Raw genomic sequence first — 27888 nt, 5'->3', positions numbered from 1 at the left:
TACCCAATGAGGTTCATGATAGAGCAGGGATTATTTATTTGTTTACTTATTTACATCTATATCCCACCTCTCCATTAAAAAATGCTCAAGGCAGCTTCCAATAAATGAAAACAATAAAATAGTAAAATGAAAACATTTATAAAATAGGAGAATCACAGGCAGTCCGTTCCAATGAAATCAGTTTTGAGATAAAAGACCCGGTGAAGCAGTCTAAAATAGCGGGGGGGGGTCACCAGTGGCAGAACCAGCCAGATGGTGGCCTGTGTTCCACCCCGCCCAGTGCCCCACCAGTGATGCCCCATGTGTGTGATGTCACATGCAAAGGGGTCGTGGCCTGGGCTTGGGATAGCCCGAGTGAGCTTTTCCCCTCTCATTTCAGGCAGCATTTGCTACCTGACAGCATTTATTTCCCTTCCCATCCCTCACAGGAGGGAGAGGAAAGGAAATAAACTCTGTCAGGCAGCAAGCACTGCCTGGAAATGAGAGTGGGAGGACTGGGGTGGGCCTTCTAGCAACTGGGCCACCTCCCTTTTGCATGTGACATCACGTGCAGCAGGGGCTCCAGCAGCCCTTTTCATTGGTGGCCTGGGTTCTTTGAACCTGTTTGCTCAATGGTGGCTCTGTCCCTGGGGTCCACATTGAGGATGCATAGCGGGTCTCTTCCAGTAGGGAAGTTCCAAAGCCAAGGCACGACCACTGAGAGGGCCTTCTCCTGCAGTCAGCACAGAATTGCCTTTGGCTTTCTCTCCTCTAAGGCAAGAAGGATCTCAAAGTAAAGCCAAGCCATGCTTGGAAGATAAACCCTGGACTCTTGCCACGGTCTCCCATACTGGTGTGTTGATGGATTGATCTATTCATAAAGGACTTGTTACCAGCTGTGCCTTTTCTGGTGATGGTTGATCTCCTCTAGGTGGACTCTCTTCCTCCAGGCTACTCAGGGAAGATTAACCATCAGAAAAGAAACACAACTGGTAGTACCAAGGCACTGCTAGCCCATAAAAACTAGCTCTTCCTGCCCAGAGTAAGCAAGCAGGGGTGCGCTTGGAAGGGTGTTGAACATAATGCATGAATGACTGTACATGTGTACAGATCTGCACGTGTGTGCACTGTACACAGATTCTATGTGCATTGGACATAATGTGTGACCAGGGCTCTCATGTTTCCTCAGTAAGAGGGTAACATGTGAATCTGCTCTGTGAGTCCCTGCAGAATTCTCGCTTTGGTGGAAGCAGCAGATATTTGCAAGTCAGATTCTTCACCTTTTTTCTTGATGTGTTGATTTCTTCTTCCTCTGACTGCCAGGTCCTCCTGCCCCATTCTCTCCAGATGCCTCCAATCCTCTGTTACCAGTCCAAGCAGAGTTTTTCCTTCCAACTGTGTCTGCCAATCAGTCGGATCAAGAGAAATCCTCCTGCCCAGAGAATCTCCCTAAAATCTCTCTGCAGGCTTCTTGGGCATCGCTGCAATCTCCAGGTGTGAACTGCTCACTTATCCATCAGGTAAGCACTTCTCCTTGTACCAGTTCTCCATCTTTCTGTAGTCTGAGATCTTAGCCTCACATGGACACCCACACAATAGTAGAGGAGAAAGAGATGTTTATTACATACAGATAGACTTTGCACTCTCCTGTAATTCTTTTCTACATATATGCAATATTATGTCAGAATTGACCTCATCTCTGAGGTCTACAATTTTGGATTAATTCATGTAGCACTGGGATTGTTCCAAACTAGGTAGGCACAGGGTAAGATACTGAATAAACTTAGACTAAATGTCTTACGCCTGCTTGCTCACACCATGTGTAGGCGTGTTTTTCTCTTACTTCCTTGATTTGGCTCATACTGATGGTTTGCTCACACAAAATTGTTTGAGCTAGTGGTTATTCAGCCTGCTAAAGAGGCTATTGGGAGATCTGTCCAGTTGTCTTATAACTGGACTATAGGGATATGCACAAAACCAGCTTGGTCTGTTTGGTTTGAATTCGAACCAGGGTAGGTAGGTTTGGTTTTAGTTTTGCTCAAACCACCACTACCCCCACCTCGGTTCAGTTCAAATTCAAGCCCAATTCAAACCGGTTCTAAAAAGTTCTACATAGGGTATAATGGGGACTTGAACCGGCCCAGTACTCCCTATGTAGAGCACCTAGGGGCACAAAACCGGGGTGGGTCGTAGGCACCCAGAGGTGCCTACCACCCACCGAACCCCAAAGCAAACGGACACTTCTGTGATTATTGGTGAATTTCTGAAGATTTTTATCCATTTATTTATCTATCTATCAAATGTATACTCCGCCCAAACTTATGTCTCTGGGCAGCTAAATTTTAATTTTTGTATTCCTCCCATAGGGAATAATGGGGATTTGAGGGGATTTGACCCCTCAAAGTGGGTCTGGGGGCATGACAGGTATGGCCTCAAACCTCCCCCCCAGGCAGCCCCAAGTTTGTATGATTTATTTTTTAAAAAAAAATTAAAAGAATTTTTCCCTTCATTGCAATGCACTAGGAGTCCCTCCCCATTCATTGAACTGTGTGTGATCTTAATTGCTATGAACTCTGAACTCAAAGTGCCCCCAGCCCCACTTTGGGGTGCCCTGGGCACCCCACAAAGGGGAGAATGGGCTGGCTGGGCCACCTCAAATCCCCATTATTTCCGATGGGAGGAATACAAAAATTGGAAAAATCTTCAGAAATTCATCAATAATCACAGAAGTGTCCAAATGCTTTGGGGTTCGGTGAGTGCTTGGCACCCCTGGGTGCCCACCACCCACCCCATTTTGTGCCCCTAGCAGGACACCATACCAACACAACGTGGCACAACTAAGAAGACAACCAACTGGAAACCAAAAAACCACCACAGAAACAGACCTGCTGCTGTGACCGCACAACTGCACAGACTAGCATAAGGCAGTTAAACCAAACCGGCACGCAAACTGCAAAGAAAGAGGGGCAAGGCAAAAACACACCAACACACTGAAGGAGAACTTAAAGTAATACGCACCTGTGTCTTCTGCTCTTCTCTTTGTGTGTGCAATGCATGCTTTTTGCCTGTGGGGAAATAAACGCCTCAGACTATGTCTGGTGCACCACATCTTTGCTGGAGGCCACACAGGGCCCCAGGCACGTGGTGGCAGCAGCGCAGCGGCGTACATGCATGTTTGCGTTTGGTGTGTGCGTGTGTGTGCTGCTAAGGGGAGCTCTTAAAAAGTTAAAGGAATAGGAAAGTCCGGCTCAGAGGCAGGTCAGAGGCCACATAGGATGTGCTGTGGTGGGAGACCACTTACTCATCATGTCCAAACCAGTGCATGCATGTCTGGGGTGTGTGTGGGGGGGGGTGTCAGCAGAACCAAACGAGAGGGAAGAGAGGGGGGCTCTGAAAGAATTGAAGGGATAGGAAAGTCCGGCTCAGAGAAGGGTCACTGGAGGCCACACACGATGTGGTGTGCCGGGAGACAACCTACTCATCATGGCCAGTGCATGCATGTCTGGTATGTGTATGTGCATGCATGTCAGCAGAACCAAACAAAAGGAAAGAGAGGGATAGGGAATAAAAACAACTCACAAATACATATATACAGTACACATTACACAAGTATATATACAAATGCAGCTATACAGTAATATTTACACTATCAACAACTATCTATACACAAACTGGACCAAAAACACTATCTACAGAAAGGAAAAACCTCTACTACTGACAACATACACACACACACACACACACACACACACACACACACACTAGAAGAAACCTCCATGCACGCATACACTCACACACAAACAACACCTATCTACACAAGCACATATTTACACACAGTGAAATATTTACAAATACACATTCTGGCAGTCCCGCTCCCCTCCCCCACCCAAGCAACACAAGCACAACACATTTTAAAATACTAAAAAATCTACATTTTTACAAATCTACATATTTACACATCAACATATTTACACAGTGCCACACTGGCACAAACTGCCTAGTGTCTGGGTGTGTGCCCACAGCCCCCTGAATGCTGTGGACAGGTGGAACCAGGGGCTAGTTCAGCATCGGGTTATGGCAGTGGGGGGGGGGGTGTATCCAGTTGCCAAGTCACAGCACTAGCAGTCATGCTGCGACTTGGCACAGCTGAAGGAGGAAGGGGGGAGGGGAGGGATGAGCGGAAGCTGCTGCCGGGCAGGTGACCGGCACCATGGGCCAATCACTCACTCAGATCAACCTCCAACTCAGGGTAGCCCAGCAGTGGGAGGTTAACCTTAAGGAAAACCAGCTGCTTGACCAAGCCAAGGCTCAACCGGGACCAAGCGGGTGTTACTACATCGTCAGCATGTGAAAACACCCACTCACATGCTGGTTGGTGGGCAGGAGAGGATGCGTGCAACAACCACTGCCAGGTCTGCCCCGACTTGGCAGTGGGTTGCCCAGAACTGCGCGTGGTCCATCTCGGGGTCTTCCTCCACAGGCTCCTCCAAGTACTGGGCAATGCACTGCACAGCACTGGTGGGCCTGGAAGGTCGAGCCTCCCGCAAAACGGGCAAGGCCCGAAGGCACACCCGCTTAAACCACTGGGCTAATTTAGTGGGAGGAACTGCCTGCTGCGCTGGCGCCACTGCCTGGGATGCTGCACAGCCAGACTTGGAAGAAGAAGGGGCAGGAGCTGAAGGGTCGCCCACACTGCTGCTGCTGGGTGTGGGTTGCGCATGCTCGGCAGGCATACCATCACCATCCTCCTGGTTTCTGCAGGTATTAGTGACCTCCTCCTCCCTAACTCTCTCGACCAGGAGGTCCCTCCACCATTGGCGCAAACAACATTGCCCTTGATGGTCAGGTCACAGAGACAAGCCAGGACATACTTTTCCCTGTCACCCAATGCATCGACCAGCCTGTCAACAACTCCGACCTTCAGCCTTCCAGCCATAGCACGCCCCTCTGGCATGGTCAGCAAAGTCCAGAATTCACCCATCAGCTTCTCCAGGAGGAGAGCTGCGGGCAGGGCCTGGTTCAAAGGAGTGGTGTCGCCACACAAGCAGGAAGGGCTCGAGTGCCGACACCATCTCGGACATGAGCTTCCACTCCGCATTGGATAGGTCACACATGACCAAGGATTCGTTCCTCACCAGGTCATCGAGGGCCACCTCCTGCTCCAGTAGGCACTGGAACAAGAGGAAGGTGGAGTTCCACCAGGTATCTACATCCGTGGGGATGAGATGTTGTGGAAGCCCGTGGACACACTGCCGCTCGTGAAGCAGGCACCTGGACTTCTCACTCTGGTGGAAGTGGGCTGCAATCTTGCGGGACTTCTCCACAAATGCAGCCGTGGCAGCAACAGCACCTACAATGGGGCAGCCATGTTCCCTGGATGCCTTGACCTCCTTGAGGCCAAAGGCATCCCTGACAGTCAGGTGGAGCATGTGTGCCATGCAGCAGATGTTTACATACTCCATCACTGACTCTACCGTCACAGTAACATTGGACCCATTGTCTGTGACAATGAAGCCCTGCGAGAGGTGTGGCAACCCGCTGATCCACTCCTCTATTTGGCAGCCGAGTACGGCTGCCACCTCCTCCTTGGTGTGCTTGACATCCAAGGTCTCCACATGCAAGATAGCCCACCTGTGCCAAAATGTGGTGTGGGACACACTGGAGCCAGAGGCAGCACCGGAGGTCCCCTCTCTCTCCAGACCCCACCAGTGGACAGTCAGGGCCAGGAAAGCAGCATGCATCCCACTCATACTGTTCCACAGATAAGTGGTGAAATGCACGCTGGTGCCAGCCAGTGCTGCACGCAGCATGGCTCACACGAGCTCCCTGCACCACCTGTACAGCGAGGGGACCACGTTCCAGCTGAATGTGGTTCTTGAGGGGATGGTGGTGTAGTCGGGCGCTAGCAGCTGGAGTATTCAGCAGAAGCCAGAGTTTTCAACCACCTGAAAAGGCTGATTGTCAGTGGCCATCATCTCCCCTATAAGACGGGTGAGGAGATGTGGGTCCACGTGACCAGGCTGCTTTGTGCCTGATGACTGCATCCACTGCTTGACTGGCAGCGTGCCCTGCTTCATGGAAGCTGGTGCACCGACTGTGTCAGCACTAGTCGCAGGCACACAAGGTGCACTAACACTGCCAGCGGAGTCAAGGAGATCCGGGTGATGCTGTCACATGTGTCACCACATGGAGGTTGTCCCCAGATGCTGTGCATCCTTGCCCCGACTGACTTGTGCCCTGAAGTGGACACAGCAAGCAGCGGTTGGGGAATCTTGAGGGACCTCAAAATGCTGCTAAACATCACTGCTCTGGGTGGCCTCAAATGCCCTGGGTGTTGTCTTGGGCCTCAAGACTGTGACTGTGGACCTAGGGGGGCTGCTGGTGTTCACCCACCGCCATCACCCACCCCCCTTCCACCCTCTGTGGAAGAAGAAGGGCCCGGCTTCACTGGCAGAGGGGCTGCCCCCTCCACCTCAGCAGCAGACTCAACCTCCTCGGAGCCAGGCTGGGAGGACCCAGCACCAGACTCCGCCACAATCTGGGCATCATTAGAGGGGGCCCCACTGAGTGGTGAGAGGAGCGTTGGAAGGGCCGCAAGAGGGAGGGAAAATCTGGCCGCACTGCCAGCTGTCAACTCCCTGCCCTCTGCCCCAACCATGGAAGGAGCTTCCCTGGCAGGAGAGCCCCCGGCACCACCAGGCTCTGCATTAGGCACCAGCCCTGGCAGTGCACCACCACCCGATGGACCCGCCACTAGTCCAGGAACTGGTTCAGCAACAGCTGGCTCCTCCGGATAGGAGAGCCTTCATGCCACCACCTCACCTGGGCCAAAGAATTCACCAATGGGGACCTGTAGGACCCCTGCACCAGCTTGGGGACTCCTACCACCTCTGCCTGGCACCCTGCTGTGAGCTTTGCCCGCAACATGGCATTCTGACATTCCCGAAAAACCTTTAAATATTTAAAAATTTAAAAAATATTTTAAAAGGAGGGGGGATTTTTAAAAAACCTATTTGAGGGGGAAACCTTTTTTTTTAAAGCCTATTGGGGGACCTTTAAAAAAACCTATTGGGGGGAAAACCTTTTTAAAAAACCTCTGTTTAAAGAAAACCCCTTTTAAAACAAGCCTACCCAGTGCGGGGTAGATTTGGATACAAAACAAATCAGGGGTGATTTGTTTGGGGCACAAATCAAATTTAAAAAAATTGATTTGTACACATCCCTATAATTTAGGCAGCAAAGCTGTGGATAGTTAATGCACATGTAAGATCTACTTCACATGCTGTGAAATTAGCAATTGTGGGGAGAAATTGTGGGAAGGGGAGTGGTGAGCAGAAAATGGGTTCAGCACTCTCCTCCTCCCCACCTCTACTCTGCTTGAAATCTCCCCCACTTTGCTATTTTATAGGTTTGGTGGCAACTTGTATTCTAGGAGAGGATCAGTTGGTGGACTTGTAGTTTTGCCCTTACGGACAGGCAAAACACAGATATTCTGAGGATGTCTGAGATCTCCTGAATCTGTAGTTATGTGGGACTGAAATATTGACAGGCCAGGGGAAGAAAGATGATTAAGAGGGTGGCCTGACAGAGATGTATATAATTATGAATAGCATGGACAGACTATCATTGACATCCAATGGTTTTGAATGGCACTAGCTTCAAGAGAGACAAAGGGAAGTATTTCATCTCAGAATGATAATTAAGTTAAGACATCCATTACCACAAGGTGTGATGATGGTCACAGTCTTGGATGGCTTTTCAAAGAGATAGAATGAATTCATGAATATGTGCTTATTACATTTATACCTCAAACTGTTAGGGTGGGGGGATGGAACTAGATGACCCTAAACAGTTTGGGTCCTGGATTCCTGAGGGACCACCTGCTCCCAAGGGTTTCTGCCCACTCAACAAGGTCATCAGGGGAGACCCTGCTCTGTGTGCCAACAATAAGGGAGGCTTGCCTGTCGTGCATGGGGCAGGGCCTTCTCAGTCATTGCCCCCAGGCTTTGGAATGTTCTCCCGGTAGGCATGTGCTCCCCAGTCTCCATCACAGTTTTTAGAAAGCAAGTAAAATCTTGGCTTTTTACCCAGGCTTTTAAATGACTGTTTTGTTTCCTGCTGCTTTGTATCTTATGGTTATATTCTACATATTTTTTAAACTTTTAATTAGATTTTTATTTTCCATTTTAATTCTTATTGTGTAGCTTTTATGGTTTTATATTGTGTTAAATGTTTTGTAGACCTCCTTGAGATTATTTTAATGAAAGGTGGTATAATTTAACAATAAATAAAAATAAAAGGACCTCCCATCCAGGTTCTAGCTAGCCTTAGCTTCAGCAAGGTATTATATCATGTGCCCCCAGACCATGCTCTGTGGCCAATTTCTCAATTGCTACTGGTCATGAATACAGGTGAAACTCAGAAAATTAGAATATCGTGCAAAAGTCCATTAATTTCAGTAATGCAAATTAAAAGGTGAAACTGATATATGAGACAGACGCATTACATGCAAAGCGAGATAAGTCAAGCCTTAATTTGTTATAATTGTGATGATCATGGCGTACAGCTCATGAAAACCCCAAATTCACAATCCCAGAAAATTAGAATATTACATGGAACCAAGAAGACAAGGATTGTAGAATAGAACAATATCGGACCTCTGAAAAGTATACAGTGTACTGTGCTTGATTGGCCAGCAAACTCGCCTGACTTGCCAGGATGAGAGACATGAGACCAAACAATGCAGAAGAGCTGAAGGCCGCTAATGAAGCATCCTGGTCTTCCATAATACTTCATCAGTGCCACAGGCTGATAGCATCCATGCCACGCCGCATTGAGGCAGTAATTGCTGCAAAAGTGGCCCAAACCAAGTACTGAATACATATGCATGCTTATACTTTTCAGAGGTCCGATATTGTTCTGTTCTACAATCCTTGTCTTCTTGGTTCCATGTAATATTCTCCTGTACAGGTGAATATTTCACCTGTAGATAAGGAAGGAAACTCACTGTAAGGCAAGTACGTCTCTATCAGCTGTGAGGACAAATGGTGAGAGGACGGCTATATTCTAGCTGGCCAGTGTTGGGGCCAGAGTGCTAGACTTGCTAGAACATGCTCTGATTCAGCAAGACCTTCCTTGGGGATGATGGGAGTTGTTATCCAACAACAGCAGGAGGGCCAAAGTTGTGCATCCCTGTTTTAAAATGACATTGGGATGTTTTTGGCTTGCAGTGTGGTCTGTGTGATGGTCTTGCACACTGCTACTATTAGCCGACATTACTGATTAGCAGCTAAGGATGGGAGCAATATGCTGTCCTTTACAAGCGCTTGGTGGGGAGCTGGGGGTAGGCAGCTGTGGGCTGTTTTAATGTGAACCTTGCCATTGGATTATAGGCATTGCCCCCTTCCTTTCACACAGTAGAATTAAGAATGGAGAAAACTATTTTGCTTTTCTGGTTGCCTCTTGGCCCCACAGACCACGGAGAGTGACACTTCCTTGGATGACAGCAGGAGCAACAGCTCAGCAGGCAGCTTGCAGACCATGCTGGAGGACAGCTTAAACCTCAGTGACTCACCCCAGTGCACACTCAACCTCCCAGTAGCGCTGTGTCCAGTGCCAACAGCAGCCTCCCAAAGAGCCCTGGTGGCACCACTTTCCCCTGCCTCCCGCAGGCAGAGCTTAAGGGGCCGTGGGATCTTCACGCTACGGAACATCCGGCGGCACCAGCGGAGCCACAGCAGCGGAGGGAGCACGAGCCCAGGTTGCACTTACCATGACTCCATGGATCCTTCGGACGAGGAGGGTGCAGGGAGCAGCCTAAGGGGTGGAGGCAACCACAGTGAGCAGTCAGAGACCCTCAGCAGCCTCTCTCTAACGTCTCTCTTCTCCCCACTCCCTCCTCCCCAAGGTCTGGCACTTGTGAAGAAGTGCAACAGCACCAGCAGTCTCCATGCCAACCCTTCTTCACGGGGTTCTGCAGCAACTGAAGCCAAGCAGTTCTATTCCGTTGACCCGAGGGGTTTTTTATCAATGCCCTCATGGGTAACGGACTTCTGCAAAAACAGCCCTTCTCCAAAGGAGGGTGACACACCGCAGGGCTCGGACAGAATCGGTACTGCAGGCCACAGCTCCTCAGTTCCTCCTGAGCTGGGGAGCGGAGTCAGCAAGAGGAACAGATGAGATTCCCTGAGCTTGGGAGGAAGAGTAACATGTCGACAAGGAGCATCTTTTGGCTACCATTTCCTAGCAGCAGCAGTTCCAAATGGGAGGACTGTGGGAAAACAAACAAGCAAACAAAGCAAAATATAAATATGTCTGTGTGTATGTGTGTGCGTGCGTATGTATGTGTGCGCGAGTGTGGAAAACAAAGACTTTTGTACCATACCTCAGAGACATGAGAGCGCGAAAGCAATATGTGAACACCCTGCCCATGCTTAGGACCACTGCCTCTGCAGAGACGAGCAGTGGGTCAAGGGCATCACAAGACAACAATGCTGGGATAAGAGGGTGAAGAACCTCCAGCCAGATAACTGCCTGGAGGCAGCCGTTTACTCTTCTACGTATTCAAATATATATGTACAGATAAATAGAATGATTTATTTATTTTTTTTACGGAGAGCTTAGGACTTCCAGAAAGTGCTAAGCATGAAAAGGGCAGGGAATTGGGGGGAGGGGGAATAATTTCAGAACGAAATGAGGAACCGAGCTGGGATTTTAGGGTTTGGGTATTTCTTTTGGAAATTGTATGGTTGATGCTTCTGTTTGGAAACGAAAAACTATTGTCCGTATCTCCAGAAGGGACTAGCTAGCTATGTGAAGAGGCTCCATGGAGATACCTGAGTGGGGTGCAGCAAGATCCACAGCTAGGGCCCCGGGTGTCGTTGAGTTCCTGAGGTAGGGTAAGTCAGTAGAATACCATTCAAGTCTAGGTGGCCATGGAGTGTCAAGAGCTATTCAGAGTTGCTTTAAAAGATATGGGGGAATGTGACAGAAGAAACTACATGGCAGCTGCCAAATGCTCTGATTTTCAATGATTTTGCTTTGAAAGAAAGCTATTGTAAAGGGTTTGGGGTTTTTAGGGTTTTTTCTCCCCCTTTACCGTTCAGATCTTGTGAAGAATCTATTTTAGAAGCCCAAAGGTGCAAAAACCATCTCTAGAGAAAGGTATGTTATTTTTTACAAATATATTGGGGGGAGGGGGAATAAAATTGGAAAGAATGAACAAGAGGAACAGAATTAACCTGAAATGTAAAGCATAATTAGCTCTTTGTGTCCAAGCTGGGGCTCATATTTGACTCCTGGAAATTCAGTGTAATCCTAGAGAACAGAGCAAGCCTTGTTCTACACTACTGCTTTTTGTAGCCTTGTGATCTAATTCAACATGGGGGCTCCTGGATTTCATCATATAAGACTCCTCCAGCTGTTCTAATTCAGAACAATTCACACTTGTTGGCCCTAACAACAGAAGTTGAGTGTGTGTGCGTGTGCGTGTGTGTGCATAGACGTATGCATATATGCAATACAATGGATAATTTATTCACTAGTGAATGTTTGAAAGGGTTGTTGCCACCTTTTCTGTGCTTTGCAGATAGAGGGTGGATTGATCACCAGGGAGGTTCAGGGAATTAAGTGGCTGGTTTGATTAGATTTATTCAGTCATATATAGGGATCACTCAAAATCAGGAAGGTTTGTTTATCTCTCCCTATTATATATCACATCCCCCGTGACTCAGTCCCCCTTTCAGGGTGCCTTTTTATCCAGTCTTGCTTTTTCCATCACTAGCTGAGCCCTCTACCAGGGAGACTGGTTTCTGGAAAATATATCTTATGTTTTTCAGCTTTAAGGCAGGAATAGGGCATTCAGAGAAATAGGATTGCCAATTAACAACAAGAAAGCAGCCTAGTATGCTCCTATGTCTTTGACAGAAGCTTGATCTGCAGAAAACAGCAAGTGAAGCTTTTCAGTGTGGAGATGAACATTTTCATTTGCTATTTCCTGCAGATCAAACTGCAGTTAAAGGGGGCCAGTTCAAAAGTCAGTAACCTACTTAAAGGGCTTTGGAAAAATTGCAGAGGGAACAATTCCCCTTCCAATATGCTCCTTTTTTGCTGATAGGCATGTGCCACTGAGGAGCGGGGAGCGGCATTTGTCCTCAGAACTGAATTCTCCTTTCCACTGCCACACTGAGGGGCCACACCTGCCTCTGTAGGCCCTTTCTGCATTTTGGGACCCCAGGTCAAGGCCTTGTCAAGAGCCATGACTGTAGCCCAGCAAATTTTGGAGGAAAAGATTATGCTGATTTTAAAAAGCGGCTTTATGTATATAATGAGGCAGTAAATTCCAAATGTGTCAACAGACAGGAGATGGAATGAGGATGAATTCATCTCTTGGAAAGAAATGTGTGTTCTTACTTCTTGTGCATAAGCTGAACCGAGCAGTGTAGTACTCTGGGAGACAAGAGAGCACCCGTTCCCTCTGCTTCAGAGAAGTCACCGGTCTGTGTTAATAAAGCAATAACAAGGGTATTGGTTTTTTTAATGTTTATTTTGTGCTAAATTGTGGCATGATCCCTGCCTGTTCACTCTTTAAAGTAAGGGTGAGTAGAAAAAGAAAAAGACTGCCCCTTAAATCTTATGCATTAACCTGCCAGGGAAAAGCAAGCCGTCCCTATAAAAAGATATAATCAGAGATTGAAAATGATTAAATAACTTCTTCATCACTACTCAAGTTGAGGCCATGCTGGGGCCAATTCACTACTCTCAGCATGGATTCTCTGGGCATCTGTGCTTATGATGAAATAATCAGATGACAACTTCAGCTCAAATGCAAAACCCAACACAGGCATAGTAGCCCACACAATGCCTGCCAAAAGAATTGTGCAAATCTGTTCCTGAGTTAGGGATCCTGCATCCCTCCAGAATCCTACCTGGGGAAACTCCATGGATAACCTCATCCAATATAGCTTTCTCACATATATCTGGACTCACAGGATCACTTCAGAAAGTCATTTTGTGAACCACGCATTTGATATTGCAGAAAGACAACATACGCCCAATTTGTCCCCACTTACTTACAATATCTCCTTAAATAGTGGGGAGCTGTGAGCGTGAGAAGGAGCTGGAATTCTATGTTGCCCTTGGAATGTCTCAGAATTCTGAGAACTACTGCTTTAGTATTATAAGGTAAACACAGAATTGGGAACTTGTAATGTATCTTGATGTAATGTGCAATTCTTGAGAATTACTTACAATCAAAGAACAGGGTAGGGTTGAAACCTCTATTGCTTACAGAGCAATCCTATAATCCAAAAGCCCCATTCTTTTGTGGTGCTGCGGTGGGACAGTCTTCATTTTTTGGAAAGTGCTTCCCCATGATCACAGGCAGGTTTGACTTTGAAGATACAAAGGGGAAGGGCTTCTCTGGAACTCCCAGACCATGGTTACTATTAGCAGCATACAGGGACTGTGCAATCCTCAAGTTTTTGACATCATTTTCCTTCTCTCCTCCCTCCTCACTCTTCTTAGTCAGGAACTGGACAGGGAGGGAGATTGTTCATGGTACCTGAAGCTTTTAATTTTGATTCAATTACTCCAGTGAATATCCCAGTTACTTTAAAAAATTGTTTTAAGGTCCATCTAAACCCAGTCCCAACTTCGATCTTGATTCCAACCCCGAACCAACATTTGCGGGGTTGGATTAGATTGAGTCGGACCTGATCCTGACTTTTGTGTTCATGCACAGCCCTACTTGATAGACCTTTTGGAAGTATACCTACAATTTCTGATTACACCCCATTCACAGGAAGTTTCTTTGCTTCGCATATACTGACCCAGTGACCAGCATTTCCAGTATTGGGTCTTGCCATCTAGCCTCTCATCTACCCAAGAATATTCACAAAGGCCCCTGTAATTCAGGTTGTTGCCTCGTGGGTATAAAAGGAATAACAGAGAGTTCATAGCTAGGTAGCATCTCTTCCATTCAGGCCTTCAAAAATTTGTCAGTGCATTGTCTTCAGAACCATGGATATGTGATGAATCAAGATAAACGCATCCTTACTTCAAATCAGATTATAGAACTTCTGGGGATGATTATAGATATACAGATGAGCAGGATATTCTTGTTTACTGTATAGAAAAGCAGGGGAAGTTTAGAAGTCTAATCAAGCAGATCTTGCTACAGACTCATCTGGGCTTGATGAACTTCACCCACTTGTTGGCAAACTGGTATCTTGTCAGGACGTTGTACTTGGATGAGTTTCCATGCTTAGAGGCTCCTTTCCAGGACTAGATTGCTTGATGGCTGCATCTTCCAATCATGCTTAAATCAGAAATTAAACAAGCACTTTAGTGGCAGCAAGAACAACCAGTTTATCTCTCTTTAGGGGTACTGCTCAGAAACCCACCTCATAACCTGCACACAAGTGCCAGCCTCTCAAGATAAGGAGCTTGCTTTCATATCATGTGATTCAATAGACGGGGAGGCGGGTCTCACGATTGGTGAGACCCACTTTTTTAGAAACTGCGGGGAGAGCAGGCTAAGCCTGCTCTCCACGCAGACGAACGGGCACAAAGCCCTGGGCGGCTGGATCGGCCGGCCACACAGTTGCCGGCTCCGTGATGGAGCCGGTGGGGGAGCGGGGGCTGCACGGCCCCTGCAAGCCCCAGTATGCCCTGCGCGAGCATGCAGGGCATACTGGGGAGACCCCCGGAGCCGGGAGGCGGCTGTTCGCCTCCCAGCCGGGAGTCTACTCGTGAGTAGGTGCGGCACGAAGGCGTGCTGTGGCTACTCACAATTGTAAAAAGCAGGTTTGCGGAGCGCTCACTCCGCAAACTTGCTTTTTACCAGGGGTTCCAGAGCGGGTTAGCCGCTCCAGAACCACCGGGCTCGGCTGCAAGCCCGGTGGTTCTGACGATCAGCAAAAATCAGGCTAGCAGAGGCTAGCCCGATTTTTGCTGATCGTCAGACTAGCCCCAAGGTCTGAGTGGGAAAGCAGGAAAACCTCCACTAGCTGGAGCTGAAGGTGCTCGGGCTAAATTCTGATATTTCTAGATATCACTGAGGGCAAGGACAGTGTAATTTACACAGACAACAGTGTGACAAAAGAATGCATCATCAGACAGGAACAACATCTGCAGCTTGATACAAGAAGGCATGAACATTGCTCAGTTTGTTGGAAAAACACTTTTGGTCCATAAGGGCAGGACAGTTACCAGAGTTTCAACCAGACACACACACTACTCAAGTAGACAAAGGAAATGGGTGTTGAATCTGCAAGTTTCTGTTCACATAACTTGAGCCTGATTCAGATATGAAACAGCGCCACTGTAGCCCTGTACAGTGGGGCAAAGGGGAAGGAAGTCCTGCCCCTGCTGTGTCACTCACTGTTGGGGTCCACCCTGGGGTCGGGCCAGATTCCCAGGATACCCAGTGGAGAGACAAGGAGACATCCGCCGATTAGGAATCCCAGCCCGAAGACTATGAAGTAACCACTCCAGTACCCGTAGAGACAAAAGTGCCCAATTAAGATCTCCTCTTGATGCCACTGCCACAAACCCCAGAGCAGGCTTCCCCAAACTGCGGCCCTCCAGATGTTGCTGAACTACAACTTCTAGCATACCCAGCCACATAAAATTGTGTCTAGGGATGCTGGGAGTTGTAGTTCAGCAACATCTGGAGGGCCGCAGTTTGGGGAAGCCTGCCCCAGAGGATACCCCACTTTAGAAGGCTCCCTGGAGGACATGTCTATTTCTAATCTATACCCACCACTAAGGTTGTGCACGAACCAGTTCGGAGGTCCTTTTCCAGACCTTCAAACCAGTCCAGCAATCTGGTGTTTGAGCCAGTTCGGCGGGGGGGGGTTACCTTTAAGGAGCAGGGAGGGTGCTTCCCCAGCCCCCAGCACATTTCCCCCACCAGTGCTGTGTCCAAAATCGCTGTGTGGGTGACAGCATACCCTCTTTGCTGTCCCGGTCAGCATCAGACAGGAAGTGGCTAGTGTGTGTGCACAGGGGGGCGAGGGTAAGAGCACCCTCACTGCTCCTTAAAGCTAACCCCCTCCCCCGCTGCCAGATCAGCCCAGCACCAGTTCATGCACATCCCTGCCCACCACCAGAGGCCCTTGGGCCCTCAAAACCCACTATGAGCTTTATCCCCAACGACCCAGTTTTTCCCAGCAGTTCCTTTGAGCCTCCAGAGAACGAAACCTTCCATGGGCCAGGTCACAATCCCCAATTCCTCAGGGAGTTCCCTCCGAGCCCTCTATCCCACACATCACCACCGCATTAGATAAACCCTACAGGATCGCTGCCACAGTACTTGCCTTTCTGCCAGATGCCTGCCTTCAGGAGGACCTCCCCAAGAGGAGGATTAAAACAGCACAGGAGGGTTACTCAAGTAAGGTTTGTATTTGCAGCCAGGCTAGGGCATGGCTCTGCACAAGCCTAATTAAGCCACTTCTTGGCAGTGAATCCTTGCTGATCTGAACCTGGCTACAGGCCATGTCAGCCTTGCCCTGCATTCTGTGGGGTCCCTATTCTTGCTCATTCTCAGGGTTACCACAGAACCAGTGAAACCCAAACCAGTGGTCTGGTTGAAGCCCTGACCTGCTGCAAAGGTCAGGGCTGTGAAGCCCTGCCAAACCAGTGGTCTGGTTGATCCTGATCTGAGTCAACCAGATCCATGTCAACACCCAAGCCACTGCTGCCACGTGGGCCTTGAACCCTGCTTCACAGCTCCTGGTGAGTCCCTGCCCCACCCAAGTACTCCCGTGTGCCCCGTCACTCACAATTGTTGATTGCATGATGGCAATCATGGATGTTCCTGCCATCATGGGGAGGGCTCTTCCCTCTTCAGAAAAGCCCTGTCATAACTGTGAGAGGTGGGGTGTAAGGGTGAGTGACATGGCAGAGGTGGGGCTGTACACAGCTACAGCAGGGCTGTTTAATAACATCTGAATCGGGCTTCGGGTGGATCTAATTGCATCCGTGGTGAACTACCAGCTCGACCACTTTTTCTCCAAAATTGGTGTCTTCAATCCAAGGAGGTGGATGCATTTTAATTATGTTTATTATTTTATAATATTTATATGCCATTTCTCCACTGGACTGTCCTCAAGGCAGTTTATACTGAAAAGCTAAAACAAATAAAAAAGATTAAAATGTACAAAAATGAATAAGCAGCAGCAACTGTCAGCAATTTTATAACCTAGTTCTCATAGACTCCACAGAATACATGAAGTTTTAACCTGTCTCCAAAAGAAAGCAAGTGAATTGGAGTCAGACATTTGATGCATTTAGCCCAGTGCAGTATTGTTTGCTCTGATTTGCTGCAGCCATCCAAGGAACCTTCTGTGTATAAAGCATCTGCTCTAGCACTGAACCATGCTGGAGCAGGGCTTCGCTGCATGATCTTAAATTTCAGGGGAATGGATTACAAGAGAGAAGGCAGCCCTGCAAATCAAGTTGACATGAGACTGGCTGGCAGTCTTGTACTTGTTGAGTACAAGTTTTGTTGAAATCTGGCAGGCTTTCCTTCAGGCTGCTGTCCAGAGTCATCCAAAAGACCTTGGGACAACAGACACAAACAGTCCTGGTAGTCCTACACTGGCCCAAAGGTTCATGTACTTCGAAGGGCTATGCAAGATCCTTGGCCTTACCAACTGAATCTTCTGACCCAGGCTGATATCACACCCTTTACTGCACACATTCTACGCAAAGTGGTGAAGGCTGAGCGGCAGCAACTTTGCAGTTTAGGTTACTCAGAAGTTGTCATGTCCATGATCCTCATCAGGTGTCCCACACAAAAAAAAGTACTAAAGCAAGACTGTGATACTCCCTGGCAGGAGTTCAGTTCATAATGTTTCTTTAAGAAGACTGAACCTAGGAAAATGGAGGTCTGCAGTGTAGGACTTGCTGCAGGAGAGTCTTGCCAGGAGCTCACCACTTGCACTCTGAAAGTAGGTAGAGGGCATTTCAGGATTCTGAGTTACAATATGGCCTCTACCTTTTCTGTGAACAGGCATACTTGCAGTTTCTTAAGAGGAATGTCTTCTGTATATGCCTGTAATATATAGATTCCCTTTAGATAATTTGGCATGGTGCTCTTTGACCTCTTCCTTTGAACTTATGGCTACCTGTCTTCCCCAAATAGCTTTCCTTATAGCCCTCACTTCATACAGTCTGAGAACTGACTACCCTTTCTATTCATTAAGAACGTGCACCTTTTACACAGAGAAAAAGTGATGTGAACTATTCTGCTTTTATTCCTCAAGTCAATTTTGAATTCCTCAGATCTTAGAATATAATACTAAGTCTTCTGCTCTAATTCCTCTCATTAAAAAAGATGGAATGGCAGAATCAGGAGAGAATTTAGTTTCTACACAGACTATTCATAAAAAGATAGAAAATGTATCAATCTAATTCAAAAGGGTCTTCATCAGAGTCAAAGATCTCATCTTCAACTTGCTAGTTGGGTCAAAGACTGTCTGCATGAAGAAGGCCTTTGAGCTGAGAAATGAAGCTTCTCCAAAGGGAATTACAGCTCACTCAAAAGTAGCATCTATCTTGGCAACCCACAGGAGCTCCTCTGTTGAAGTAAGGTGGCTCCCGAGGCCACTATATTTAACACACTTAGAAAACATTGTCAGATTGTTGTCTTCTCTTCAAATGCTGTCTATCAGAAGATACTGCTGCAATGCAGTTTTTCAAAATAACTGTCGGAGCATGGTGAGAACCCACCTTTGGCATGCACTGTTCTTTTATATCCTAAAATGAAAACTCTCTCATGCTGGTACATCTCTCATCACTGGAGAAAGAGAAGTTTGTCTTCCTATTCTCAGTGGTACCAGGGTAGTGCCATCTACCCATCCTTAAACAGCAACTGAAAGACTCCAGTCATCATTTGTGACATGTACTCCAGTTCAAAATACACATGAAGACCTTTTTCTGGGCTGTAAATTAGGCAATTAAGAATCCTGGGTATGATTTTTTTAATCGTGTGTGTGTGATTTCTTTCATGCATTTCAGTTATTCTTGTCACAACTTATATGTATTGAGGTTTTTATTTAAAAACTTCTCGGAACATTAGGACAGAAGAGATTTATTTTCAAACTTCTAGCACAGTGGGAGTCCTGGGGGAAACCCTTTTGTGCTATCTTTGCAAATTGTCTCTGTCTGCTGCCAAGGGACAATTTCCCAATGTGAAGACTGCCACAGTTTAATACCACTGAGAACTGAAATCCACAGATAAGGCTAAACTTCCCTTACTCCTATGCACGTGTACACAGGAGTCCAGCCTTAGTGTAAGTGTATAACTACTTGCAAATGAACAATAAGGAATAATAGTTTGAACTACAAAGACAGGAGAGGACAAGAACTGTGCTGTTAGGAAAATGGATCTGTTATCTAAACAGTGGCCCTGCATTCTTTGTGCTGGACTTCTTAGTAGGAGATACTAAAGCCCTGTTCAGACATTATTAAAACTGTGGATGCTGTACCAGATATAGCACCTACAGGAATACACGAGCAAGCCCCATCCCTGAGCCAATACGTCTTCACCACCACTATCCCTCTCTGCACAGCTACGGTGTTTAAAGAGACAAAGGTTCTTCTCGGGGAGAATTCCTGCCCCACCATTGACTTGAGAAACCAGCAACCTCTATCACGGGGAGATTCTGTCCCCAGGCTTGCCAGCTCATTCTTGTGGGCACTGTAACCCAGGTACTGCATCCACAAGTGTAATAATGCCTTAATAGGGCTTCCGTGTATCTCATTTGAAGGTAGTTGGTATCTCTGATTTGTGATTATAGAGATCCCAGCCACCTTCTGTTATGTAATGTTCTGATGCAGGGTTTCTTAAGCTTGGGCCCCCAGATGTTGTTGGACTACAACTCCCAGAATCCCCAGCCACAAAGGCCATGTCTGGAGATTCTGGGAGTTGTAGTCCAACAACATCTGGGGGCCCAAGGTTAAGAAACCCTGCTCTGATGTTTAACTGGAATATATGACAGCACAGACATATGCGTGCTATCAACCAAATCTCATCCCTTTAAAAAAAAAAGCTTCCTTGCTTGCATTTTGTTTAGCTACACAAGAAAAGCAAAAGGCTTCTGGCCTAGGAAAGGGGTTACCATGGCAACTGAGGACTAGGTTATCTTTAGAGAATATTTTGTCTATCTCTTTTAATTATTTACTAATGGTTTTGAAGAAAAAGAAGAAACATCTATTCTTCCCAGAGAGCGAGTTGTTAAAACACAACAAAATTGGTTGCTTGTGCAAATTAGCTTTCTACTCCATTTTTGAGAGGGTCTGTTTTATGCCTGGTTGGTTTTGCTTTCCACAGGGGCTCCCTCGTCCTGCCCATTTAGTATGAGTCACAAGAAAATGCAGAGCTCTTGTTTCTGTGCTCATGTGGAAATTTCTTAGATCTCAGAAGCTACAAAGGAGAGAAAGAGGTCTAACTGGAAATTCTCCCCTGTCTTGTGAAGTAAACCAAAACAAAACACAGGAGACAAATGCACTTTGTGTAGAAAATTTTGAACATTAAAGTATTGCCTTTTGACAAGAATCACTACTGTGTGATGTTTCTCCCGCTCTTCAGGCAAGAGCTTGTTGCTGCTGTGTCTCCGTTAACCATGGTAAACCATTAACTCTGCGTTCCTGCCACAGGGGAGATTACTCTGCTTTTTCACCTGATTATCAAGAGAACAAACTCATGACCAGAGTTGCCAGCTGTTTAAATAAATAAAGATCTGGAGCCAGGTAGATCCGGGATCAGAACTCAGCAATTTGGGATAAATCAGGGAGAGAGCCGAGGCATAGCTACAATTGAATGGGGGGGGATACAAATGCCTCTGGGCCCCTGAGGGAGGGGCCCCGATGTCTAGGCGACAGTTTGCTCTTTGCTCTCTCCTTCACACCTCTCTGAATAAGGGGGGAGGACCCCCTCTACACTTTTTGTAACTTCAGTCTTCTTGCTAAGCCCCCCCCCCAACCCAAGCAGAGCCCAGCAGAATAGAAGAGACCATGGAGGAGCTGCTTCAAAGAAAAGCCCCAGAGGCCAAATATAGTGCGCTTTTGTGTTTGTACATTAGTTCCAATAAAAATGTTTGTTTAGAACTGGCCACCCACTCACAGTGATCGGAAGATGGACAAGTAGCAATATTTGGTCCAGAAAAGTCAGCATTATCTTGCTCATCCATCCTATGGCCCATTTTACAATGCATTTGATGCTTTTAGTCAGCATAAGTAAACTGGCCTCCAGGCAACCTCCTGCTACACAAATCTGCACCCTGCTTCCTGACATCTCAAAGTATATCCAATAGGTTTGTTCACATGACCCTAAACAGGCTAAGAGGAGCACGCAGCCAGGGTAGGAGATCCATGAGTGCTCCTGATCAGCAATCATGTGAACCCAAACAGCAAGGTAGGAGGGAGGGAGAGGGCTTGTGTGGGAGGCAGGAGCTGGGTAGGATGGGCGCACCCAACCCACATTCTGTGCCCAGAATTTTACCAAGGGTGGACAAAATGCCTTCCTACCCACCTCCCACATGATCCCTCCCCCCTCCTCCTGCCTTACTGTTTGGGTTCTCACAGCTGACAATCGAGAGTGCTGCACACACGGCTCTGTACCCTGGCTAGGCTCCTACCCTGTTAAGGGTTGTGTGAACAAGCCTCATAAGTGCTTATCTAGAAATCAATGCATGCATGCCATCCCATCTATAGATTGCTATGCAGAGCATACATGGAGGATGAAGTTTTGGAACCAGTTTACATATGCAGGCACATCACTTGATTTAACACTATACCTGATGAGTGGCAATTCAGGACGAAACTAGATGTGGCTCCATGTGGATCTGCCCAGGTCACACAGAAAGGGGTGGGTAGAATCCAACTTAGCAAAAGGGGCAAATATGATATATGCTGTTATACCTGTCCAGATGGGGAAAGAAAAGAAACAAGCAACAGTCTGTTGTATGAAATTGAAAACAAAAATCTGTGTTGGCCACCATCAGCTTTTAACATTCTGCAACTGTTCTGCTTTCGCTGAGGTTGATTCTGTCATGCTACTCTTCTATGCAATTTGAAGAAGCTTAAACACATCTCAAGAATGCAACAATATGTTGGCAACAAATAGCATTTGTTTGTTTTCAGGCAGTCTGGGAAACAAGTGATAAAAGGGATTTAAGGGGGCTCATCTACTCAGCTTATCTCAAAGCTGAACAGGTTACTTGATTGCAGTGTGTAAGTAACCAGCACAATGATTGAGAAAGTGGTATGTATGAAAAAGCTCTCTTAATCAAGAAGAAGATGGTGTAAGATCAAGCCAAGCCAAGAACAAACTAATATCTAAACACTGGCTGACATCCAGACTACTGTGCATGCCAGAAAACATTTCCCACGCCCAGCAAGAGAGACGAGTGATTTTTACTGATCTCCCTTTGTACTACAGCCCTTTGTGCTTCCCAGAAATATGTCTCTGAGGATCCTGCAAGCCACAAGGGCATTTTTTCTGGAGGCAGAGTGAACTACAGAAGGAAAGGGGAATTACAAAAATCACTCCTTCTGCACTGTGGCGGGAAATATTATATGGTGTGCAAAATGTTTGTATATCAGCCACTGATTCTAAAAAATTCAAATTAGAACTAAAGTATGTTTTAAACATAATTAAACTAGCCTCTAGAACCAACAGCGCTTCCAGACAAGGGGATTTTCACCTGCAAATTTCTGTGAGTGCTTTGAATCAGCTGAAGCTGATTCAACAGCTGTGTTCATTCCTGGAAGAGAACAACCTCAAAACAGTGGTGCAACAGTTGGTAACGTCCAGGCTTGACTGCAACGTGTTCTACATAAGACTGCCTTTGTACGTAGTCTGGAAACTTCAGTTATTTCAAAATGTGGCAGCCAGATTGATCTCTGGAGTAACCTAGAGAGACCACATTATGCTTATACTTAAACAATTGCACTAGCTGCTGAAATGTGTCCAGGTAAAATACAAAGTGTTGGTTATTACCTTTAAAACCCTGAGCGTCTTAGGTCTGGGTTACCTTAGAGAGCACATTTTTCTGCACAATCCCCACCACACATTAAGGTCATTAGTGCCAGGTGCCACTGGTACGTCTAGTGATGACTCGAGATTGGACCTTCTCTGCAGTAGCTCCTAGGCTGTGAAATGCGCTCCCCGCAGAAATCTGAGGCTTAGCAACAGTGTTCTCTCTAATGTTTTCATCTGTGTGTGGAATGAGTTTTGTTCTGGGCTGCAGTATCAAGGCAGTGTGTGCACACGTACATTCAGAGTGGGACCCTTCCTGATTAAACCTGGGCAGGATCTAAATTTAACTGAGTGGACATCAAAAAATGTGTGAGTGCGCACACAAGCGTTCGCCTTAGAAGGAACAGTGCTTAGCAACGTTACTGGCCTTCAAGAGAGCCCATAAAACGTTCAAAGCAACAACAACAACAAAAGAGTTTCACAGGAGTTAGTAGCAGATAATCAGGGGATGTTGCTGAAATTGTGTGGATCCCCCACAAAATCCTCCATAACAATCAGTGGTCAAGATGGAATAACCTAGCATCTGGAAGGGCCCTAAGAGGGTGAGTGTAGTCCATCAAACACTTTGCAAAGCTGATACGGAGTTGCTGTTAGGAGTGTAAGAGGTTCAGGAATCCAAAATTCAGATATTAGCTTGGTGATAATCTCACAGGATGGATCTAATCCTTGGGCAACCTTGGGATCTACATCCTTTGGCAACTGTGTGCAGAGGACATGTGTCACCCACCAGCACCATGGTGGGGGGGTGTGCACCACCTGCCTCCAAAGCCACCCATTCCCTCCCTCTGCAGCCCCTACTCGTCCACTGACTCATTGCCAGTGAATTGCCTCCTTTTACCAGCAGTAACATGATCTAATGATATCACTGCCCAGCACCACCCACCAAGCAATGACATCATTACACCACAATGTGCAGGGAGGCAGTGTGTTTGTGGCTGAATGGGGCCAGGGAGGCATGCATGTGGGCAGAATCTAGCTGCAGCAGCAGCAGCCCAAAAATCTAGTCACTGGCTCCCACCAATGTAACTAAGCTAGTGGGCAGTGGTGGCTGGTGGTTCCTGGGATAGCGGGGTGGGGGTGCTAGGCAGGGCAGGTGAAGGGTGGAGCCACAGGTAGTGAGAGGTGGAGTCAATTGTAGGAAGCTGCAGAGGTGGAGCCAGGACTAGGCAGGTGCCTTAGCAATAGCTGGCAAAGTGCAGATTTGTAGCTAACAAGTGGGATCAAAATACAAACACACTCAAATCTCAGTTGCTCATCAGCAGAGATAAAGAGAACTATGGAAAACATCAGTTGCTTTATAGTGCTTAACATGACAACAGTAGTGTGTAGATTTGTATCTAACACAGCAGGATCAAACACAAGCACACACACGTAGGAAAAGAATGGTATAAGCCACAAGTAAAGCACAGACCAGCTACAAAAGGCAGCTTCTGTGGAGAGTAAATTCATTCTGAAGTCATCAGGGCAGCTCTGTCTGCCTGATTATTGTGGTTAGTGGTACAGTAGTTAGTGGTGCTGGACTAGATTGGGGAAATCCAGGTTCAAATCCCCATTCAGACATGAAACTCACTGGGTGACTCTGGGGCAGTCACTTACCTCTCAGCATTACCTTCCTCATAGGGGTGTTGGGAGGATAAATGTAACCATGTGCACCACTCTGGAGGAAGCACAGGCTATACATGTAAAAGTAAATAAATCTATATCTAAATCTAAATCTCTTTGTAAACCGCCCTGAGCCATTTTTGGAAGGGCAGTATAGAAATCGAATTATTATTATTATTTATTATTATTATATAAGCCACAAGTAAAGCAGAGTCCAGATACAAAAGTGGAAAACAAATGCATTCTGAAGGGCAACTCTGCCTGCTTATTTAAAAAATGCATACATATATAATAGAAAAATCACATAGCTGATTGCTGCAGCTATGAACCATCTCTTGTAACTTAGAGGACACCATGGGAAGCAAAGATGCATGCAGACACCCTCTCCCTACTCCATGCCTGCTGAACATCTGGGTGCCACTCTCTGACCGCCTTGGCTGCCCACTACTTAGCCTGGGTGTCCATCCCAACAAACAACAAATGTTTTAAATAGTGATCACTTCCTTAATCCTTGCCTAATGAACCATAATCCCCAGAGGACATATTAATGTTACAGATACTGGCCACAATCCAGAGAAAAACCTGTTAGCTATCTGCATAGCAAATTGATTTTTAAAATTATTTTCCTTCCAACAGAATCCATTCCTTCTCTACATACATCCCTACAGTAAGGATGTGTGACCTGGCTGTAAGACCAGTTCAGTTCAAATCTGGACCAGATTTGACCTGGCTGGATTTGACTGGGTCCAGTGCAGTCCAGCCATTACCGGGGTGGGGAGGGGGAAACTTGCAAAGGGGAATTAAGTGAAGATTCCCATGTACAAGTAAATGGCATTACCTAGAGTAAATATGGTGGGGGAGAAAAAGGTAGTTTTTAACCTTTAAAATTCAGGTGCCAGGGTGGCAGTAGTGGCAGCAGGGGCTCCTCCAACCCCCACCCCCACCGGCCTCTCAAATGACAGGCTGGGACAGCTGTGGAAGCATGGAGGCCATTTGTGTGACCTCCGTGCATACGCAGAGGTCATCTGCATCACTACCATGCATGTGTGACCTCTGCACATGTGCAGAAGTCACAAAATGGCCTCTGCGTTTGCTCAGAGGCCCAAACCAGGCCACAGCTGGCCCAGGTTGTCATTTGGGAGACTAGTGGGGGGTGGCAGAGTCCCCACTGCCATGGCTACCTCCAACCTCCCTGCCAGCCTGACACCTGGATTTAAAAGTAATTTAAATTTACCCCCACATTTACTCCAGGGAATGTCCTTAACTTGTAACAAATGCCCTTTACAAGTATACTCCCTGAGCCAGCCCACAAGCTGGATCTTCAAACCAGGGGTCTGTCGCTTTCTAACTCCCCCACCCACCCATCCCACTTGGAGGACTGGTCCATTTCAAACCTGACCCACTGAAACCAGGCCGGCTCAATGCAGAATCTGGCTCGAAGCAAGCCAGCTCACACTTCCCTACATCACACCGACATGGAAAGCCATTTCTGCAATTATTTGAACAGTGGTTTGGACTAAAAAAAAAATCTATATATGTGCCCCAAAAGAACTTTCTGGCTTCTTATGCCAGTTTCTAATCTAATTAGTCCAGTCTTACAGTTTGCTGTCCCTTCCATTGTTTTATGGCATGTCATTTTGGAAATGGGCCATAATGCTTTGCATACAGATCAGATCAGAGAGCAAGGGCGAGAAAGCAGAGAATTCATTCTTCCCCTCCAAACAAAGAAGCCAGCAAAAGATCAGACTTACCAAGAGCCAGCCAGCCAGCCTACCTGCTCTCTAATCAAAATAGTGATTGGATTCTTCTGAGTTTATAGCTTCTTCTTCTGCTTTATAGCTGCTTCCCTTATACACACAAGGAAATCTTAAGTAGATTAAACAAAAGATTTATTCAGCAACACCTCTATTTTCTCCTTCCCTTTCCCTTGCTTTTCCTCTTGACTCCTCTCCCACACTCTCTACAGGATTCTCCCTGGGACAAATGTCCAAACAAACAAACTGCAAAAGATTACTGAATAGTAATCAACAAGTAGCTAAAAGGAAAAAAACTTCCCCACCCTCTGGGCACTCTGATTGGATGCCTGAGGAGTCAATCAGCACAATGCCTTCTGATTGGTGCTTATGGCATTTTAAGTTCTGCCCACCTTCTGAAAATCAAGGCAAACCTTATAATTCTTTAATTGATTAAATGTTTAAATGATTTTAATTGTAAAGCACCCAGAGATGCAAGTTTTGGGCAGTATAGAAATACATACATACATACATACATAATTGGCTCGTGCCTCATTAATATTCAAATATGAACAACTCTGTGTGTTACTATTGGTGTTTACAAAATTCTAGTATCATCACCCTCCAGAGGTGCTCTAACCCTCGGACCTTGAGACCCCTGTCTGTGGCCTCCAAATGTCAGGGGGGCACGGGCAGCCACCCTGCGCTTGCCATACCATGCCAAACCTCAGTTGTGTTTTGTTTATGTTGTTTTTATTATTGTTTTTATTTCAGCCACTATGCGGCTGAGGAGTGGCTGCCGAGGGGTGGTTGCCGGTGGTGGGAGCGGGGCGTGAGCTCAACAGTCCTTCTCTCCCCGCCCTGGCGGCAGCAGGGGCAGCAGCCGGAATGATGCTGAGCCTCTCCATTCAGCCCAGTCTCTTTCTAACTGCGAGGTGCACTTGCACAGATGAAAGAGATCGTTGTGAGCCCATGACATCACAGGGCAGGCCCAGCATTGTTCTGGCTGTTGCTGCTGCTGGGGAGAGGAGAACTGCTGAGCTCACCCTCCGGCAGCCACCCCTCGGCAGCCACCCCTCAGCCGCGCTGAAATTTTAAGAAGTGGAGGTTCAGCACAGCAGGAGGCCCCCCAAAAGTAGGTTTGGCGGGGCCTTGTGGAGGGGGCAGTCCAGGCACCAAAATTGCCTAGGTACACCCCTGACATACACACTGGGGCCAGACGGCAGGCAGGGAAGAGGCACGGACAGCGAGGCAGTGAACAGACAGAGACATGGCTACAGAAGACAGACGGAGGCTGACAAAAATGGCTGACAAATATTTTCAGGAGGACTCCACCCACTCTACCCTTTGGTAAGAGCCACCACTGCTGGTGGGGTACCTTTTAGTAAGCCACCCTAAATAAACTGAATGCTTACTTTATTACTTGTTGTGTCCTTTGTTTATACTTGGTCAGACTGAATGACTGACGTGATGCACAGCATACCAGCAACTCTGCAAACTGCGCAGGGCCTGTTGCTCGTAAGGCAG

At 47.0% G+C, this 27888-nt stretch overlaps 2 protein-coding genes across 11 annotated transcripts in view; one reads left to right on the top strand and one right to left on the bottom strand.

Annotated features, from left to right (window-relative positions):
- Positions 1-12486, top strand: part of CACNA1I (calcium voltage-gated channel subunit alpha1 I) — a 228718-nt gene extending 216232 nt beyond the window's left edge. For 3 of the 5 annotated variants that reach the window (XM_053253047.1, XM_053253048.1, XM_053253046.1), the window contains 2 exons: positions 1303-1499; positions 9454-12486. In XM_053253047.1, coding sequence (XP_053109022.1) covers positions 1303-1499; positions 9454-10158 — 902 coding nt within the window. In that variant the 3' untranslated portion in view covers positions 10159-12486. Of the gene's footprint in view, positions 1-1302; positions 1500-9453 lie in introns of those variants that run through there. The other 2 variants (XM_053253049.1, XM_053253050.1) reach the window with 2 other exon arrangements.
- Positions 13-27888, bottom strand: LOC128326360 (zinc finger BED domain-containing protein 4-like). Of its 6 annotated transcripts, none has more exons than XR_008307997.1 (6): positions 27777-27888; positions 26380-26494; positions 21783-21906; positions 12391-14296; positions 9751-10249; positions 13-1554 (listed from the first exon to the last, which is right to left on the bottom strand). XR_008307997.1 is itself a non-coding variant. In XM_053253056.1 (3 exons), exons 1-3 carry the CDS (start codon positions 5787-5789, stop codon positions 1485-1487), a joined length of 792 nt encoding a protein of 263 aa, XP_053109031.1. In that variant the 5' UTR covers positions 5790-9470; the 3' UTR covers positions 13-1484. The 6 variants fall into 6 exon arrangements, 1 of the variants encoding a protein (XP_053109031.1); XR_008307994.1 differs by lacking the exon at positions 27777-27888 and having other exon boundaries at positions 12391-12476; positions 14036-14296; positions 26380-26636; XR_008307996.1 differs by lacking the exon at positions 27777-27888 and having other exon boundaries at positions 12391-12476; positions 14189-14296; positions 26380-26636.

Source organism: Hemicordylus capensis, chromosome 5, assembly GCF_027244095.1.
Source record: "Hemicordylus capensis ecotype Gifberg chromosome 5, rHemCap1.1.pri, whole genome shotgun sequence".
Lineage (NCBI taxonomy): Eukaryota > Metazoa > Chordata > Lepidosauria > Squamata > Cordylidae > Hemicordylus > Hemicordylus capensis.
The sequence above is the reverse complement of the archived record's forward strand: the minus strand, read 5'-3'. Positions and strand labels throughout refer to the sequence as shown.